The sequence below is a fragment of the Pelophylax lessonae genome, assembly GCF_965119305.1.
Source record: "Pelophylax lessonae genome assembly, chromosome: 11".
Classification (NCBI taxonomy): domain Eukaryota; kingdom Metazoa; phylum Chordata; class Amphibia; order Anura; family Ranidae; genus Pelophylax; species Pelophylax lessonae.
Genome location: NC_138778.1, coordinates 155,333,952 through 155,349,574, shown reverse-complemented (window position 1 = coordinate 155,349,574; position 15,623 = coordinate 155,333,952). Strand labels below are relative to the sequence as shown.

General features: G+C 45.0%; 1 protein-coding gene across 1 annotated transcript in view; it reads right to left on the bottom strand.

Annotated features, from left to right (window-relative positions):
* LOC309566581 (serine/threonine-protein kinase 4-like) overlaps positions 1–15,623 on the bottom strand; it is a 178,704-nt gene that overhangs the window by 42,520 nt on the left and 120,561 nt on the right. Inside the window, exon 8 of the mRNA XM_082271769.1 lies at positions 2,701–2,829. Coding sequence (XP_082127895.1) covers positions 2,701–2,829 — 129 coding nt within the window. The remainder of the gene's footprint in view (positions 1–2,700; positions 2,830–15,623) is intronic.

Sequence of the window (15,623 nt, the reverse complement as noted above, 5' to 3'; positions counted from 1 at the left end):
GGTTGCACAGCAAGTCAAAACCCATTGTTTTCAATGGGGCCCGTTTCCACTGCCGCGGCTTCAGTTGCCGCGACCTCAAAAGTAAATCGTGTACTACTTTTGAGCGCGACTTCCCTCTATATATGAGGGACAAGTCTAACTGAAGCCGCGGTTTACTTTTGCTACGAAGTCGTGCTAGAAGTAGCACGACTTCATAGTCGCACTAGTGGAAACCGAGGCTAAAGGCCCAAGCCTATTTCTGACAATTGTTTAAAATCAGTATTTGCTAGAAAATGCCCAGAACTGCGCAGACTCGGAAATGTGTTACGACCCCCCCCCCCCTCCGGTGACATTATCTGCACGCAATGCGGTCCACACCGCCGTCCAGCTTCATCCCCTCTGCTCAGCTTTCCACCTAAGGACTTCTGCCTGGCCTCCTCCATGCAGCAGCGGACTCTTGGGGTTCACATCACGGACATCCAGCACTGACATCCTTTATTGATGAGCTTGTTTTACTTCACTCCGTGTGAGTTGCCCCTTGTTTTTTTTTTTGCACCTAATAAACCTGTAAACTGTCTGCACTTAGAGGCACTTTTTCTTCTCTCCTGCCTGTCATTTAGAGCCTGCTTCTGCTCCTGCGAATAAGCCTGTCCTAGTTCTTGGACACCATGTCTCAGGATCCCCCCCTTCTTGTTGGATCACTTCCTCCTGTCCTATGAACTTCAAACTTATATGGACTTCTTATGAACTTCTTATGAACTATTTTTAGAGACTGCTCCCCTCACACAGGGTCTTGTTACCTATTGGTGCCTTCTATCCTTGTCGTGTTTAAGTGTACCAACTTAAAAAAAAAAAATGTCTATAGTTCTATTTTGTTTCATTTTGGATAGAGCAGGGGAGGGTTATGACCCCTGTAAGGTTTTATGTCATCTGTGTCCAGTTGGGGATATTTATCTTCACTTCCTGTCCCATAGCCAAACAGGGAGTGAGAGGAAATCCCTGCAAATTAAGAGAATCTCTTGGGGACCCCTAGTTCACCAGAACTAGTGTCTCCATTGGAAAATTTGCCCTCTATTACTTTTCAGGGCAAACCCCAATATTTGGGATTCTCTTTTAATTTCAATGATATTGGTGAACAGGACAAACAGAGAGGGTGGATCTCCTTAACATGGGCACAGACAGCAAAAAAAAAAAAAATAACCTCACAGTTGCTCTAATTCATCTCCACTGTCTGAGTGTCGGGTCACACTTATGCGATGCGGGAAGGCTGCGAATTCGCAGCCTGTTCCCGCATCGCAAACGCACCCTTGGCAGTTCACACTGCCATATGCGATACGCTGGGGGTGTCAATAAAATATGTTAACGACACCCCAGTTTGATCGCATATCGCAGTGCGATCTTTACAGTTTGCACAGGATCGGATCGCACAAGTGTGAACCACTGTGCGATCTGATCCTGATGCGGATGAAAAAAAAGGGTCCTGTGCGACTTTTGTGCGGGTGCAGTGCGAATTTAGCCATACAAAGTGTATGGCTGAATTCGCATCCACACATCCGATCACATGTAATGAAGGAGCAGTGTGCTCCGATATTACATGCGATCGCCGCAGCCGCAAGAGTGTGAACCGACACTGAAACTTAAAAAAGTTTTGCCTTTAGTTATACAGTGGTCTTTGCCTGTCTTTCAGATTACTGACCAAGACTGGTTTGAGTTTGAAGATACATACAAGGTTTCAGTGATTTCCTCCAGGGACAGAGTGAGCCAACTAAATTGTTTCTTCATATCTGCTATACACCTGCTAGATTTTATAAAATTAGTCTGCGCTCCTCTTCAGTATGCTTTTGGGGGTGCAGAGAAATTGCTTATTCTTTCACGGTTTCTGGGACGTTCATAAAGTCCAAGACTTTTGGCTAAAGGTCAATAACTTTATATCCACAGCCCCGGGGCTTCCCAACTTTTCGCATCCTAAAAACTGTCCACTGGGTATTACCGAAGACCTACAAATGACTAAACATTCTATAGTGTTATTGCATATACTTTACATTTATGCTAGGAAAACAATCCTAACTTGGAAAGGATCTTCCCCTTCCTCTATGAACACCTGAAGAAAAAATTGATAAATGATATTCTACCATTGTATAAACTTACTTAGGAGCTCAGAAACAAGCTACAGATCTTTGGAAGTGATGGGGTACAGGGGTCACATCTACTCATACACTTGCTACTCTGGATCAAGGGTTATGAATTATTCCTACACATGCTACTGGTTTTTGAGCATTGCTAGTGTGACTTTTTATATTTGTCCTGACATAATTATAGTCGGTATCAGGACAATATCCCCCCGGACATTATCCCCCGGGCAATATCCTCTGGGACAATATCCCCCTGGAAAACCTCCCCCTGGACATATTCCCCCCGGGACAACATCCCCCAGGATAATATCCCCCCGGGACAACATCCCCCGGGCAATATCCCCCCGGAAAACATCCTCCTGGACACCTGGACATAGGGTTGGGGGGGGGGATATTGTCTAGGGGGATATTGTCCAGGGAGGATATTGTCCGGGGGGGGGATGTTGTCCAGGGGGGATATTGTCCGGGGGGATATTGTCCTAGAATCATTATAGTCACTTAAGACTGCTGTGTATGATACTGTACTCTGTACCTGCTTAAATGACTAGAAAATCAATAAAAACATATCTTTGGAAAAGGAAATACCAACCGCATTTTCTTCCTCTTCAGCGTCCACTTCACGCTGGTGTAGTTCGCTCCGTTTGATCTTTGCCTCCATGGCTTCATGTATTAAATGTCGCAAGATGGCTGCTCCTTTGGTTGTTTTCACAAACGGGTGCTAAGTCATAGGGATATCAATATTCATTAGATATTTTGAACTCTTTAGCATACAGCATACGATATACGATATTTGAGACTGAAGAGAAAATTAGGTCAATGAGAAGGTACAAAGACTGAAATAAGTTCCCATAGCAATATACATTTTGTAACAGGTAAGTTATTTTAAATTTTCCATTTCTTGACCCATAACTCCATGCTTCAGACTACTTCATGTTGTATTCCCCTTGCTAATCCTATTGTGTTTGTGGACTAAGCCAATACATGTAGATTTAATTGTGCACAAAGTTTTTAATCAGATGCCAATTATAAGAAATCCCTCACGTTGCACCTTATCAACGCGGCCACCTCCCCTCCCACAGTTGCTGAGTGGTTGCGGAGGGTACAGCTAGTGGCGGAGATGGAGGACATTGTTGCTCAGGCTAAGGACTCTCACCAGAAGTTTTACACGACATGGGCTCCTTGGATACACTTCCAATCCCTTCCTGATTTCCAGAGGTTATGCACCTAGAGCAATGCGGCAGTGCCTCATACTCCTGTCACTGCCATAGCGGCCTTTCAGCCCCCCTTGGATGCTCCCTTGGATGTTCGGGTTTCACTGTCTTCCTCTCGATGCCCCCCCTTTCCTCTTGCTCTCGTTTTTCTCTCATGCCCTTCCCTTTGCCTTCTTTCCTCCCTTCCCCCCCTCTTTCCCCTCTGTGTGACCCCCTGTCTCTCTCTTCCCTTCCACCCTTTCGCCTCTTCCCCTATCCTCATTCCCCTCCCCTTCATTACATTCACAGGCTCCTTGGTCCACCGTATGGTGGGCACGTTTCCTCCTTTGGCCACAATGACGATGCCCGTGCCAAGAGCTCTCTACGCCGGGCTTCACGCCCCTGAGGTGTGGGCCCCCCAACCCCTGACACAGCAAGTTCCCCTATGGGGGTGTCGGGAGATGGGGGGCCCCCCTGATATGCTTCTGTAGACTTCTAGCCCTGGTCCCCACTGTTAGGCAGGATGCTCCGTCTGCTTTACCCTTAGTAGGAGTCACGATTTCATAATGTCCCCAAGGTGTTTTTCTACACTATTGTGATTTCAGAGGTTTTGTGTTACACCTGGGTCCATGTTTGATTCTGAATAGATTTCTATGTTTCCTATTGCATTCCATGACTGTATTCTTATTTGCATATTTCTTGGCGTTTTCTTTTTTTTTTGTATCTCTGTCGTGCCTTATGTATGCTGTTAAAATCGAATAAACTGACATAGATTTACAGAGTACATAGACTTAATGGCATCAACTCCTGCCCCAGAGGAACTTATCATTGAATGTCCCTGCTATAGTTATACAAGCACACATATATACTGGGTTTAGTTTAATCAGAGTCTAATCAGAAACCGGACACGAGATTGAGTGAGGAATCCAGATTACTATATGTGGAAATAGCACCACTTCCTGCCTGAGGAAGAAGTCCTCAGTGGTCACGCAACTTACTGTGGCTCTCTTTTATGTTGGTAAATAAATGGCTTGCCTATAACTTCTCCTTATGGTATGACAGTAACATTTCTACAAATGGACCCTGAAATTTGATGGTTCTAGCTGTCATTCTACTTTTTCCACCCAGGAACTCAAGGTCTTTGGCTGTAAAAATTGCATTGTACTATAAAAGCATTTTGGAAGCCAGAGAACCAACACCGCCATTGTGTCTGGGAGTCCACACTTGGAGTATCTCTTTGGCCTTCTCTCTTGTCCATGATAGACTTTCCTTCTATATTGGATTTGCTGGTTTTAAAGGATCTGGCTGTGTTTTAGCCTACGTTGGAACTCTTTTTAGGAAGCTCTTGCAGGCTTCAGATATCTCCTATTTTGTCTCATTTTTACTTTTAACCTGCACACACTTGATAGCTTCTATTCGATGGTGCTCTTGTTGATCTGTCTCTGACACATACTGTTTGTTGTGGATAAAGCACCTAATTTTGAGAGTGTGTGTATACTCAACATTTAAAAAGTGGATCCTGAAGAAGCTCTCATCTTGAGTGATATGCTGGGGGATGACAGCCATGCAGACCAATTTGATGCAATGTGCGGCATATGGTCTGAGCACTGACAGGCTGACCCCCCACCCCTTCAACCTCTTCAGCAAAGCTGGCAGCACTCATACGTCTATTTCCCAAAGACAACCTCTGGATTTGACGCTGAGCACGTGCACTCAACTTTTTTGGTCGACCATGGCAAAGCCTGTTCTGAGTGGAACCTGTCCTGTTAAACCGCTGTATGGTCTTGGCCACCGTGCTGCAGCTCAGTTTCAGGGTCTTGGCAATCTTCTTATAGCCTAGGCCATCTTTATGTGGAGCAACAATTCTTTTTTTCAGATTCTCAGAGAGTTCTTTGCCATGAGGTGCCATGTTGAACTTCCAGTGACCAGTATGAGAGAGTGAGAGCGATAACACCACATTTAACACACCTGTTCCCCATTCACTCCTGAGACCATGTAAAATTAACGAGTCACATGACATGGGGTAGGGAAAATGGCTAATTGGGCCCAATTTGGACATTTTTACTTAGGGGTGTACTAATTTTTGTTGCCAGCGGGTTTAGACAATAATGGCTGTGTGTTGAGTTATTTTGAGAGGACAGCAAATGTACACTGTTATACAAGCTGTACACTCACTACTTTACATTGAAGCAAATTTCTTCAGTGTTTCACATGAAAAGATATAATAAATGGATTTTTGTAAAATCTTACCGTAAAATCCTTTTCTCTTAGCTCATCGACAGACGTAGTCCTCGGTGATACACCACCTTCGGGTTATGTTACCTCCGCAGGAGCAGGACTAGACAGGAAATTAAAAAGCTCTGGCCACACCCTAGGGGCAGTCCCAGAGGGTATATCCTCTCTCTCTCTGCCTCAGCAAATCAGTTATGTGAAAAAGCAGTGCTTAGAGAATTTAACCCAACCCAACTCCAAAACAGAGGGGCGGGGACTACGTCTGTCGATGAGCTAAGAGAAAAGGATTTTACGGTAAGATTTTACAAAAATCCATTTTTCTCTAGCGCTCATCGACAGACGTAGTCCTCGGTGATACACCACCTTCGGGACGTCCCAGAGCAGTATCACAACTGAGGGGTGGGAAATGGAAATCAAATCCCAATCTAGAAGGCCCAACCGGTGCCAACTAGAAGTTTACAATGCTCATCCTTAATGATGAGACTCAACCAAAAAAAGAGAAAACAATTTTTTTTTTTTTTTTTCAAACAGAAAAAAACCCTCGAGGTAGACCACCGGTCTCCTCAAATTGCGGCCTGCAAAACCTTGCGGCCAAATGAGGCATCCGCCGATGCCGTCACATCAATTTTATAGAATTTTGTAAAGGTATGTACCGACGACCAGGTGGCCGCCTTACATACCTGGACCACTGACGCCTGATGGCGAAAGGCCCAGGAAGTACTGAGCGCTCGAGTGGAGTGCGCCCTAACAGGGAACGGAGGACTCTGACCCTTAATAGAATAAGCCTGTACCACCGTTTGTCTAATCCATTTGGCAATGGTCGCGGCAGATGCAGGCAAACCCTTTCTGGGGCCATCCGTGATCACAAAAAGTGAATCCGTCTTACGGAATGATTCCGTAGCTTTCAGGTATACCCTGATTGCCCGAACCACATCTAAGGAATGCAACGCATGTTCCCGATGATGCTTGGGCTGAGGACACAAGGAAGGTAGTACAATATCTTCATTCAGATGAAAATCTGAAACCACCTTGGGAAGAAAAGATGGCTTAGGATGAAGTACTACCTTATCCCTATGAATCACTAGGTATGGTGACTGGCATGATAATGCCGCCAGTTCTGACACCCTGCGAGCAGAAGTAATAGCCACCAAGAAGGCCACCTTCTGGGATAGAGTAAGCAAGGGAATCTCCCTGATGTTTTCAAAGGGAGGTTTCTGTAGAACCGACAAAACCAAATTAAGATCCCAGGGCGGTAAGGGCGCGCGGACTGGAGGAGCCAGGTGCCGCACCCCCTGGATGAAATTCCGCACCAAGGATTTGGTAGCTAAAGGCTTCTGAAAGAAGATTGCTAATGCTGAAACTTGACCCTTGATGGTGCTCAAGGCTAGCTTCTGCTCAACCCCTTGTTGCAAAAAGGCCAATATTCGAGTCACCGAATAGGTACGTGGAGGAAATCCTAAAGATTCGCACCACGCAATATAAGTCTTCCATGTGTGATAATAGACTTTGCTGGAAGTCGCTTTCCTTGCTTTAATAAGGGTAGGAATGACTGAAGTAGACAAACCTCTGTCCTTCAGTACTTGGGTCTCAATGGCCAGGCCATTAAAACCAGCGACTGTAAAGCACGAAGGTAAATTGGTCCTTGAGACCACAGACACTCCCTGAGACGAAGTTCCCACGGAACGTCTGCGACTAACATGTCCAAGTCGGCCAGGCCGGCTTGAGGAGGCCAGCCTAGAATTTCTAGGACCACTGGCGCTGATTGGATCTGAACCAGGCGTCCCTAGAGCTATCTGGCCCCGACCATCCGAGAAAGTCTGGTCGTTTTCTGTTCCCACACATTTATCAGATACCTGATAGTTATCAGGAAAGGTGATCTTTTCTGGTTGAACCTCAGGGACCGAAGTCACCCGACTAGAGGCTACTTGGCCTATCTGGTCAACCAGATTCCATTCCTGTGAGGTATCGGGACTAATCTTAGGAAAAGGTAAAGGAAAAGATCTATTCAGGGAACGGTAACTACCGCTTCCTGTGGTACTTAAATGTTGGAAGGGAAGAATCGCACCGGTAGTAGTGGTAGATGCTCGATCTAATGTCCTGAATACCGGTGAAAACGTCCCCCCACCCTGAAACCGGGTGGGGGCGCACCTTCAGGCTGTGTACTCCTTTGCTTCGGGTTTGGCTGGGTTGGTCCCCTTCTTGAACCCTCCTGGAGGAGTCTTGCCTTTCCCGCTAGTACCAGCCGGGCGCCCTTTATGGGCGGTAAAGAAAGGTCCTCGCTTGTTGCGAGGTCCCTTAGCTTTTGCAGCCTGTGGCAAAAAAGTGCTCTTGCCCCCAGTGGCATCCTTAATGATTTCATCTAGGTTGGCTCCAAATAGACGATTCCCCTGAAAGGGGAGATTGGTCAAGGTCTTTTTGGAACCTAGGTCAGCTGACCAGCATTTTAACCACAGCACACGTCTGAGGATCACTGCTAACTTAGATGCATGCCCTAATAGGGGAATAGTGTCCAAGGCTGCGTCACAGATAAACCGTAGCCCTTGTATGATCTGTTCCATCAAATCAGATGTCTGCTGGGGAATATCTTTACCCCTAAGATCTTGGCGTACCATTTTCGCCCATTCCGTAAGTGTCTGGGAAACTAGACCAATAACGATTACTGGTCTAAATGCTGACCCTATCAGAGAAAAGATAGTGCGGGACTCTGCTTCTATCTTTCGATCCACCGGGTCCTTAAAGGACGAAGTGTCCTCCACTGGAATAACCGTGGCTTTATTCAGCCTGGAAATAGGCGGATCCACGACTGGTGGTACCGTCCATTTCTTAATGATGGATTCCTCAAACGGATAGCGTCTAGCAATACGCTTGGAAATAGTAAAGGTACGTTTAGAATGCTCCCATTCTCCTTTAATCTGATTACCAAAACATTTAGGTACAGGAAAAGCCTTTGCCGTCTTGATGGGCTTATTAGTCCCAAAAGGCCTCTCTGTTTCAGTTGCCTCTGCCGGTAAAGCCTCAAGTTTTAAGGTTTCTTGCACTGCCACAACTAGTGCGTCCACCAATGCTTCTTCCTGAATTATAGCAAGAGAAGAAGCGTCCTCCTCACTGTCTGAGGGGGCTTTACCTGGGATAACAGCCCTTGCAGAGGAACCTGCAACTGCCGTGACCATCTCTGAATCTGAGTCAGAGGTGTCAGATGGTATAGGGGTAGGCGGGGGTCGCTTCCTTGACCCCCGTCCCTGACAGGCCGCCTCCACCCGAGCCACCATAGACTCCAAAATTGCTGTAAATGACTCTATACTCTGTGCACCGGCGGGTCCCGAGGCCCCCTCGAGGGAAACAGGTGGGGGAATATGTGTGGCAGGGTCCATAATAACTCCAGTTACTTCCTGGATAATATAATTCAAAAGTAAAGAAAAAAACTTTTTTTTTTTTTTTTTTCTTTTCTGACCCCCAGCGCCACAAAAAAGCCCCTTAGTGTTACCTGCTTAGGGATCCCTATCGATCGAGAGAGAGAGAGATAGACCCCCAGGCTCACCACTTGATGCTCAGAGTTAAACTGCAACAGCTTACAGCGCTGTCTTGACAAACAGGAAGTCTTTTGGCTGGCTGCCCAGGAAGAAAGGAGGCGGCTCCGCCCCTCTGCACGCCTTCCGGCGCCTCCCCCAAGCTCCACGAGGTGTAGAATCACCTCAAACATGGCCGCCCCCATGCTGGAGACACGAGGCTACGCCAAAATGGCGGCTCGTGCGATCCAGCAAAAAAAATGGCGGCGGCCTAACTGAATAGCGGTGTGCTGCAGGGCACACAACACTCTCTCTGCATGGGGATATGGCGTGGTTGGCGGTACCGGCCCTGGCGGACCGCGTGGCCGTTCGGGAGGCCTGCTAAATAGCTGGAGATCTGATTTGGAAGGCAGTCTACATGTCCGTGGCTTCTGACTGGTAGGTAGCTTATACTTAACCCATAAGATTCCCAGAATGCCACAGATTACATCTTTAAAACATGTATACAATAGATTGTTAGCTCCCAAGCCAAGCCTCCTGGCTTTTGCACACATAAATCACACTCAAAGTAGGAGGATTTGTGACATGTTATAGGATAGAAAGGACTCTTTCTTACCATACAGAGAGGGGCCCGCGTTCACCACAAAACCCGTCCGGGAAAAAGGGGGAACATACTACTCACCATACCGGAACCAGGCGGGCACCAACTCCTGACAGTACCCCTCTCCACCGAGGCGGGAGGGCTGTCGACCAATACGGACGCCGTGACTCATGGTCTTTGGCGTTTCAGCGAGACGTTTAACTCGCGGGGTCAGTCCCTTAATGGGACTTTGTCGCGGCCGACCAAGCGCGGAGCTATGGCCTGCACGCGCTCGTAGGCTGAACTGGGGTGACCACCGGATCTCAACATCCAGCCCGTCGCCCAGTTCAGCTTTCTTGCTTGAAGATCTCACAGGAACACTGGAGAAAAAAGCTGTCTAAAAAATCTTTTTAAGAAAAAAAATCTTGCCAGGACCGAAGATCCCAGCAAGGTATCTAGGTCCTTACTCCTAACTAGACAGAAAATAACTGATTTGCTGAGGCAGAGAGAGAGAGGATATACCCTCTGGGACTGCCCCTAGGGTGTGGCCAGAGCTTTTTAATTTCCTGTCTAGTCCTGCTCCTGCGGAGGTAACATAACCCGAAGGTGGTGTATCACCGAGGACTACGTCTGTCGATGAGCGCTAGAGAAAAAATATTTACAAAAATGTGAGGGGTGTACTCCCGTTTGTGAGATACGGTATAAATAGTATCTCCGAAAAATGAGTACACCCCTAACATTTTTGTAAATTTTTTTATTTGATTTTTTCATGTGGAGCTGGTGGATGTTAGAGACCTTGAGCTCCTCCACCTTCTGTTTGAGGATGCCCCACAGATGCTTAATAGGGTTTAGGTCTGGAGACATGCTTGGTCAGTCCATCACCTTTACCCTCAGCTTCTTTAGCAAGCCAGTGGTCGTCCGAAGGGAGGGGATCATGCTCTGCTTAGTATGTCACAGTACATGTTGGCATTCATGGTTAACTCAATGAATCGTAGCTCCCCAGTGTGGGCAGCACTTATGCAGCCCCAGACCATGACACTCCCACCACCATGCATGACTGTAGGCAAGACACACTTGTGTTTGTACTCCTCACCTGGTTGCTGCCACACACGCTTGACACCATCTGAACCAAATAAGTTTATATTGGTCTCATCAGACCAGAGGACATGGTTCCAGTAATTTATGTCCTTAGTCTGCTTGTCTTCAGCAAACTGTTTGCAGGCTTTCTTGTGCATCATCTTTAGAAGAGGCTTCCTTCCTGGACAACAGACATGCAGACCAATTTGATGCAGTGTGCGGTGTATGGTCTGAGCAGGCTGACCCCCCACCCCTTCAACCTCTGCAGCAATGCTGGCAGCACTCATACTATTTCCCAAAGACAACCTCTGGATATGACGCTGAGCACGTGCACTCAACTTCTCTGGTCAACCATGCTGAGGCCTGTTCTGAGTGGAACCTGTCCTGTTAAACTGCTGTATGGTGCTGCAGCTCAGTTTCAGGGTCTTGGTAATCTTCTTATAGCCTAGACCATCTTTATGTGGAGCAACAATTCTTTTTTTCAGATCCTCAGAGTTCTTTGCCATGAGGTGCAATGTTGAACTTCCAGTGACCAGTATGAGAGAGTGAGAGTGATAACAATCCTCAGAAAGGATGTGCTGGAACTGGAGAGAGTCCAAAGAAGGGCAACTAAACTAATTAGGGGATTAGAGGACCTTAAATGAGGAGCGACGATTACAAGTGCTTAATTTATTCTCCTTGGAGAGGAGACGCCGGAGAGGGGACATGATAGCGATTTACAAATACCTCAATGGCGATCCCAGCATAGGTTAAAAACGATTTAGTCTCAAGGCTTGCACTAGGACACGTGGCCACACAATGAGATTAGAGGAGAGGCGGTTTAACCTTAAGCTGCGTAAGGGGTTCTTCACTGTAAGGACGGGGAGAATGTGGATCTCTCTTCCACAATTGGTGGTAGCTGCAGGGAATATGGCTACTTTTAAAAGACTCTTGGACGTGCATCCCACAGATCACAACGTTCCGGGTTATGGGAAATGATCAGGCCACTGACATACACACCTGTACAGGTTGAACTGGATGGACTGAGGTCTTTATTCGACCTCAACTACTATGTAACTATTTAACACCAAATTTAACACACCTCCTCCCCATTCAAACCCGAGACCTTGTAACACTAACAAATCACGTGACACCGGGGAAGGAAAATGGCTAATTGGGCCCCATTTGGACATTTTTACTCTGGGATGTAGTCCCTTTTGTTGCCAGTGGTTTAGACATTAATGGCTATGTGTTATTTTGGGGGGACAGCAAATTTACACTTTTATACAAGCTGTAGACTCACTACTTTACATTATAGAAGTATAATTTCTTCAGTGTTGTCACATGAAAAGATAATTAAATATTTTCAAAAATGTGAGGGTTGTACTCACTTTTGTGAGATACTGTATATATACAATATATATCAAGCAAGAACAAGAGAGCTGCTGCCCACCCGTGATTTGTTAATACGGTGGGCGGGAGATGGTTAAGTACATTTACATATTGTACACAGTTACATAAATTAAAACGGAAAAAGGGTTTTTGCTTCTACGTTTGGAGCGATATCAACCTTTAATAAAATCATATCCATATCTCAATAACTTGGTCATTCCTAGAAATACCTTCAAATTTATGAATAGAAAGGCTATTTATTTATTTTTTTTTAAGTATTATGACACTCAAAGAGCAGCTGTTCTATTCCATGGAAACAGATTTATCAAAAGATTTCTGTAAGGCCTCTTTCACACGGAGCGGGCCGTATTTCGATCCGCTCCGGCACTTTTTTTTTCAGGGACACGGATCCGGTCCGTATGTCCGCATATCATCCCATCCGTTTGCGGATGATATACGGACATAATGTATGTCTATAGGGATTGCGGATGTCAGCGGATGACACCGCTGACATCCGATTTTGTGTCCTTTCCGTTTTTTAAACGGAAGAAAAATAGGGTTCTGTTCCGTTCCAAAAAACAGAACAGAACTGAAAGGATGCAAATCGGATGTCAGCGGATGGTCATCCGCTGACATCCACAATCCCATTGACATGCATTATGTCCATATATCACCCACAAGCGGATGGGGTGATATACGGACATATGGAACGCCCGTGTGAAAGAGGCCTTAGGGTGATGAAAATGTATTTGTTGTATAGAGGTGATGTGGCAATTCAAGTTTTCCAGGAGATAATACTACAGTAATAAAGAGTCCTAAATACTGAGGTCTGGAGAGAAGAGATGGAATCAACATCAAGCATGCTTGGTTACCAGAGGGTATTATACCATTGTCTCTATCCATATATTTTCTTTTTGTTTTGTTTTTTATTTTGTCTGATACAAGTATTTTTTTTTCTTACACTTTTACCTGCAGTAGTACTAAAAAGAGACAACTCTTTGGAGTGACCAGTGGGTTGAAGTATAAAGCACTCTCCAGTAGTGTTCAACTTTGAGAGTCAAACAGAAAACTCTAAAACCCTACAGCACTCAATCCTCTCGTCATTTTATTTTCTCAATTACATTTCGCTTTTTCAACCAGATTTCTGTAAATCAAGCACCGGGTCCTCGTGTTGAACAAGTAAATGACTGAACTGCCCATATTGACCTCGGTGCTCTTCCTACAATGTCAATGCTGAAAAAACATACCCTTTCCCAATATATTTAATGGGTTAAAAACCCTTCCAATTAATAATAGATAATGTTAGCCAAGCCACACATTACACTTCTATTTATTTTGCATTTATTATGTGTTTTATTTGGCAGAAGGCATGTCAAGTGTTTATGAATAATTTAGTGAAATATTAACAGTACACACTATTCCCAACATGTCATGGCCTAGATTTCCTGAAGTCACGTCTTCTTCCACACTGCAGAGAACCATGCACAATTTATGTGTCAGAAGAGAAAAATTGAGGATTCCATCTGGTTATGGAGGGAAATCCTCACCCGGAGGAGATTCCGAAGACTAAAGTATCTCATCCTGAACTATACATGAAATTAATTGAATACGTAGCTTCCCCAATGCCTCTCATTATCCAAACTGTTGAAGATGTAATACATGTGGGAAATAAAAGTCTTGCTAACATGCAAGACATCGTTGCGTATACTTAAAGCGTATGTAAGGCAAAAAAATAAAATGGTACATTTCTGCAATACATGCACATTTCCCATGTTTATTCCCTTATAAAAAGTACAAAAAACATAGAACTTTTTACATTTTTTGCATGTGTCTATACCCTATACTGGTGATTACGATTGTACTGGTGTATACCACAGCACAGTTACTGGGCAGGAGATATACACTGGAATTTACGCTGCATGAGCTCTGTAAAAGAGGCTGATATATACAGGTGCATCTCATAAAATTTGAATATCAAAAAAAGTTATATTATTTCAGTAATTCAATTCAAAAAGTGTAACTAATATATTTTCCATAGATGTGTTACACACAGAGTGATATATTCAAGCATTTCTTAAAGTGGAGTTCCACCCATTTTAGTAACTTTAGATGTATGTAATCCCCTTTAAAACTACTTTTACCAATGGAAACTTTTTTTTTTTGCTAGGAAATACTTTATTTTCTTCATTATTCATCCTCTCCTCACTTCCGGGTCCGGCCGCCAATCGGCGATTACGTCATTCGGCGATTCGTAAGGGCTGCTGCGATGTATCTCATGGGATGAAATCTCGCATTATTACACAGGTATCCTGAGCTGTACTGTATGTATTGGATTGAGGCCGTGCTCTGCCCCACCTCCGCCCGCCTCCTCTCAGTGAGCTCAGTGAGGATATAATGCTTTCAGTCCTCGCTCACTGAGAGGAGGCAGGGCGGAGGCGGGGCGGAGCACGGACTCAATCCAATACATCCGAGTACAGCTCACTGAGAGGAGGCGGGGCAGAGGCGGGGCAGAGGCGGGGCGAAGCACGGCCTCAATCCAATACATACGAGTACAGCTCAGGACTCCTATGTAATAATGTGAGATTTCATCCCATGAGATACATCCCAGCAGCACTTGGAATCGCCGAATGACGTAATCGCCGATCGGCGGCCAGACCCGGAAGTGAGGAGAGGATGAATAAAGAAGAAAATAAGGTAAAAAGGGGATTACATATATCTATGTAATCCAAGTTATTAAAAATGGGTGGAACTCCACTTTAAATTTAATTTTGATATTTATAGCTTACAGCTAGTTAAAACACAAAATTCAGTGTCTCAGAAAATGTAATTATTACTCAAGACTAATAAAAAAAGGACAGAAATTTTATCTTTCTAAAAAGTATGTCCATGTACAGTATAGTATGCACACAATATTTGGTTGGGGCTCCTTTTGCATGAATTACTGCATCAATGCGGGTGGCATGGAGGCGATCAGCCTGTGGCACTGCTGAGGTGTTATGAAATGTGAATTTAACTTTTTGATGATATTTTCATTTTATGAGATGCACCTGTAGTATCATACTACAATATATATTACTTTATGGCAGGGACGTGTTGTTACTATAGCGAGTTCTTTCAGCTTTAACTTTACCACATCCAGCCCACTCACTACCTGGACTATGAATATGTAAGAATCAAACTGGTGAGGTCCTTCTGTAGTCTCACTTTCTTGTAGCCCTATCTGCCTCAACATCTGTCATTCCAGTACAAGTGTCTAAAACACAAGGGGGCGTGTAACTTACATATGTATTTGCAAATGTGTCCAGACTAGGCCTCAGTTCTTAACGATATTATTAGACAGGTCAATGCGGTTGGTCGCTGGCTGGTTGGTAAGTTTGAAAATCTTTCTGTATTTGTTTGACATGTGTTGCCCTTCCAGTGCTCCTTGCTGCAAAGACCAGTTATAGGTGGGGCAGTGGCTCCTTGTTTGTATGAAGTCATGCGTTACTTCATGCAAAACATTAGAATCACGGTTGTCCTCATATTATACAGTTTTAGCAACGTTGACGTTGTACAA